The 5396-nt window shown below is 37.7% G+C and overlaps 1 protein-coding gene across 1 annotated transcript in view; it reads left to right on the plus strand.

Annotated features, from left to right (window-relative positions):
• The first annotated feature begins 232 nt into the window (after positions 1-232).
• The window catches only part of myo16 (myosin XVI), a 76978-nt gene continuing 71814 nt past the window's right edge, over positions 233-5396 (plus strand). The window contains exon 1 of the mRNA XM_046054525.1: positions 233-275. Coding sequence (XP_045910481.1) covers positions 245-275 — 31 coding nt within the window. The 5' untranslated portion in view covers positions 233-244. The remainder of the gene's footprint in view (positions 276-5396) is intronic.

The raw sequence follows: 5396 nt of genomic DNA on the forward strand, positions 1-5396 counted from the left end.
CCTTCCAGACCGATTTATCGGTCGGCCGATATGAGCTAATTGCATTTAATCGGCATTGGCCATTTATAACCGCAGATATATGACTATTAAAAAAGAAACATAGATTCAGATACTTCACTCATGTCATGGGTGTTGCATAGTTTGCCCACCAGAGGGCGCGCTGCAGCTGTTAACGATACTGCCTCACCACAAAAACCACAGAAGAAAACAATCAGCTGACCGTAGTCTGCAGCCAGCCTGCATCATGTATAAACACGCAGAGGGATGTGTTAGCGGTGAGTCAGTCTTTTGTCACGTTAATTACATGACTTAAATAATTATAATAAAAACAGCCACAATCACTTCTCCTCTCATGAAAACATTCATGACTTGCTAACCCTCCCGTTTTTCACTGCACTCTCCCGGCTTCCTCCCAGCTCACAGCAGTTTAATGTTACGGTAGAGTTTAAAACTACGCTGCTGACTGACGTGGTTGTACATTTATTTTTGAAACAGTGTATCAGTTCTAGCGAACGGTCCACCTTTGTCCCTAGTTCATCACTTCTAAATATTCTAAAATCACGTAACGTTACAGCAGCTAACGCTGCTCGTTGCTAAATCAGCCACAAAGCTAATGCATGTTTATCAGTGGAGGAGCGCTAACGGTAATGAGTCACTAAACTAGTTTCTGACTTCTTCTAAATATATCTGCGAGCCGCCTGTCTATAGTTATAGTCTGAAATGAATAAGCCAGAGTGGACATGTAAATAAACGTGAGCAGAACAAGTATATAACCCTGCTTTCTGTAGCTCCTCTTTTTGTGAGGTTGTAGATGTGAAACGCTGTAGTCAGAGCGGCGCTGGTTATAGTTATGAAAATATGAAAAATAATATGAAATCTCAAAGCTGCAAGTCCTCGTTGTAGACAGTCATTTAATATTAGATGCATTCAGCAGCAGGTCACTGTATCATAGACAGCATGAATTGTTTACATGTTCACTTTTTGAGACAGTAATCTATTTTATTAAAATGAATCATTTAGGAAAAGGTTTTATAGCCCACATACATACCAGCTTTCAATATTGGCCTGTTCTAAATGCAGTTTATACAGTAAAGGGGTCTACTCTCAAAATCAAAATATCTGCCCATAAATCGGCTCCTTTTCACTTTAATATCAGCATTGGAATCTATTTGCACATTCTGTTGTGTGTAATATATATTTGTGACTCTTAGTCTGTGGATTTACAATGATATTAACTTTGATTTACCCCCATAGATTTATGATGAACTACTCTATTTGTTTGCTATACGGAATCTTGACCAACCATTCAATTGTAGTTCACCCTTTTTGTCTTGATTGTCCTTTTGTGTGGCAATCTTCTAAGGTGAGGGTGAAGATTAGATACACACATTTAAGTGTGTTTTGAGATCTCCCTAACAGCGAGTGTATGTTGTTGCTCTAAGCACGTATAAGCATGTATGGCACGACTGTAGCTGAATGACCAACTAGCTTGGCACACATAATTGGCAGGCAGTTCCAAAGTAGATCATCTTTTCACACCTGGTGTCCCTGGAAACCAACAAGTCTTGGTTCAGAAGGAAGGAATATTATAAAGCTCTTATTAACAATGGTAATTTCACGCAAGTAGGGCTTGGTGTCGTTCAAAGATTTTACCAGTTCCTGAAAAAAATATTTGATACCAATTTTATAAATCCATTTTAACAAAAGAAAATGACATTACGGTACAATTACTCTCTTCAAGGAAGGAAGTTTTTGAATGACCTGGGAGCAGCTGGAGAAACATTAATTAAGAAATTGATTGAATATCTGTACAGTATTGGACTATGTAAAAATATAAATTACTGTCAAAGGAACATTAGTAACAAACAGTATGGCAGCAAAATGTAGTGTCTAGTCTGCTTTCTGCCATCCAAAGAAGAAGAACAACAACAAGATTAAGAACTTCAGTTGATCCAAAGAAATTCAGGAAACAAATGAGAAACAGAGTAATTGAGATTTATCAGTCTGGAAAAGGTTATAAAGCCATTTCTAATGCGTTGGGACTCCAGCAAACCACAATGAGAGCCTTCATCCACTAATGGCGAAAACATGGAACAGTGGTGAACCTTCCCATGGAGTGGCTGGCCGACCAAAATTACTCGAAGAGCGCATCAACGACTCATCTAAGAGGTCACAAAAAACCGCACTTCAACATCCAAAGAACTGCAGACTTCACTTGCCTCAGTTAAGGTCAGTGTTCTTGACTCCACCATAACGCCAGGAATCCACTGACTCCAGCTACTGCCATGGTTTTGATGCGTCCATAGCCCGGCGTCAAAGTCCACTGGAAGCATCTATGAAGCATTTCTGCAGCAGAGCTTAAACATATGGAGGCTGTCCTACAGAAGATTTGTGGGAGTAAATTGTCAGTAGTCAATAATCTATTTAAAAAATAAATAGTAAAATAAATAAATAAATAGTATTGTAGTATTTTGATGTCCTACTGTTGCAATACAGTTATTGTTAATTGTCGCCATAAATAATTGCACATACATTTGAATATTTCTATATGAATATTAGCATCATCTGATTAAAAAAATATGAAGTGATTTCATAGGTCCTTACAAGTATTGCTTGAGAAAAGGTGACATCACCTGCTGTGTGTCAGGGGTGTAAATGTGTCACTCCGGAGCCCTGTCTGTTCAATAAGCCACACAGGCAAAACTACATCTCCTTTGTACAGATGGACAGTGACTAGTTTTTACATGGATGCCATTCTTACCTTCGTCTGGCCTTCTATGGTCCATCATGTTTTTCCACAAATGCTTTTAATGTGTTTCCTTATAATGGCATTGATCCAACAGTGTGACATGCTTAGCTGTAGCTGGAGAAGCTGGAGAAGAAAGGCAGTGGCATGAATGTTGCTTTATTTCTTTTTCTGGGTATTTAAGTAGACAGTTGTTTCTTATCCCTAAGAACTTAATTAACTAATATTGCAGAGAAGCATTTAAATCCTCCCCTTTTAGGCAACAATCCACCTTGGAATTGACCAGTATTGCTGCTAGGTTATTAACTAGTATTAGTAATATGACATAGTAATCCCTGCTGTTCAGTTTAAACCTGGAATGAGCTGCGGTTTTGGAGGAAAATGGTTGGATTACAATATAATCCATCCTAAAGGGTGATAGCCAGATTATAAATAGATTTCACAGATGCACACAGCGGTCTGTGCGCTCATACAGAAAACTGTATTTGAAGTTATATTTTAAGTAATTCATCAATTTTATATGTGTATATATGTGTGTGTGTGTGTATGTATGTATGTATGTATATATATATATATATATATATATATATATATATATATATGTGTGTGTGTGTGTGTATATATATATATGTGTGTATGTATATGTATATGTATCAGCACATCACACCCAAAACTTCGGCAATGTTTCTAGAAAACCATCATGACATCAGTACGATACAGCAGCAAAGGGCCAATCTGTCTCAAGCACACAGGCATTAGATAAAATACATAGCACACTTGAGCAGTTAAACAAGACACACCTTTAAACCAGGCTACCACTTCAGTTGCATTTGGTCATAACAGTTTTTAAGTCTGAAAACAGTCATTATGGTGGTGTAATTATTCATTGCATTACCTTAGAATGTGCCTTACCTTTTCCATTTCCAATTAGTTAACACATAGTAAATATAGAAAATAATATATCACATAAAGAACTACCTAAAAAAACAAAACACTTGAGTGTTTTGTCAGTAGCATAATTAAAAAAAACAAGTGCTTGGCAATAAAAGCCAATGTAGTGACAAAAAACACAGGCTGTCCCCTCAGTTTGACAACCACAGCACTGTGTGTATTGCAGCGTATTTTGAACAATAAACAGTCATTATAAAATGTACTGTGTATTTAAAAGAGAGCTCTGTAGACAGATAGTTGTGTTCTTCCCTTAAAGTCAACAAACTAAATGTAAATGCTTCTCAAAAATTGCCACAAGACAATACAAATACTTTGACCATGCAGCAATAGAGGAGAGGGGTTTAGGTATAGCCAGGAGGCCAGAAAGATAAAATAATTTAGTGAATAGAAAGGCACTGGATTAACCTGAATGTATATGTGAGAGAGGGAGAGAGTTTCTCATTAACAAGAGATTGTAATCACGTAGTCCAGTGGTCCATTGAGACTTAAAGGATTGATGTTTCTGGTAAATGCACTACATATGCTTGCTCAGTGAGCTTTTACTGTGTGTGTGTGTGCATGTGTGTATGCAGGTGCACGTGTACAGCCAGTACACAGGGTCTTTTTTTGCATCGCAACATTAAGCAACCCATAATACATGCAAATAGTATTCAAAATTTTTAATTTGTCTGGTAAAATCAATAAATATTTATTTGTGTAAATATATCACATATGATGAATAATTAATGCAAAGGGATCTCCTTTCATGTATAGTGCATCACCCCCAAACTTTCCAAGTGCCTTTGGCTTTGCCGTAATTGGGAACACTCCCTGCATCAGACGTGCCGCATTATTAAACAGATCGCATGCAGCATGTGCACGTGCTCCAGGGTTGTGCTAACAGACTTAGTATTGATCGACACCTGATCGGGTGATGATGGCAGAATGACACCTGTGTAAAAGAGAGACAGGGTGGCCAAATACAGCATTTGCTACAGTACGAGCAACCATTTATAACATTTATTCTGATACTATACAAACATGCACAGCTGTATATCTAGATAATGGAGTAAACACACTAAGAATTGGGTGTTATTCTTTAAAGATAAACAGTCCCCTCCAAAAGTATTGGAACGGTGAGGCAAATTCCTTTATTTTTGTTGTTCACTGAAGACATTTGGGTTTAACATCAAAAGATGAGTATGAGACAAGAGTTCAGAATTTCAGCTTTCATTTCGTGGTATTCACATTTAGATGTGTTAAACAACTCAGGACATACCAGCCTTTGTTTGAATCCACACATTTTTCAAATGAGCAAAACTATTGGAACATGTGGCTGACAGATGTTTCTTGTTGCCCAGAAGTTGCCTTTTAGGTTGATTGTCCAAACATTAAATAGTTCTGCATGACTGGTCTAAGTTTTCATCCTTGGTTTAAACCTATAAAGACTGCATTTCCTGTTAAAGAGGATAAACCAACATGAAAACCAGAGAGCTGTCTGTGGGAGAAAAGCATGCCATTGTCAAGCTGAGAAAAGACCGAAAATCGACCAGAGCCATTGGACAAACATTGGGCATAGCAAGCACAACAATTTGGGTTGTCCTGAAAAAGAAAGAAACTACTGGTGTACTAAGCAACAGACGTTAAACAGGTCGGCCAAGGAAAACAACAGTAGTTGATGACAGAAATATTGTGAGAGCTGTGAAGAAAACCCCCAAAA

Source organism: Micropterus dolomieu, linkage group LG07, assembly GCF_021292245.1.
Source record: "Micropterus dolomieu isolate WLL.071019.BEF.003 ecotype Adirondacks linkage group LG07, ASM2129224v1, whole genome shotgun sequence".
Classification (NCBI taxonomy): Eukaryota; Metazoa; Chordata; class Actinopteri; order Centrarchiformes; family Centrarchidae; genus Micropterus; species Micropterus dolomieu.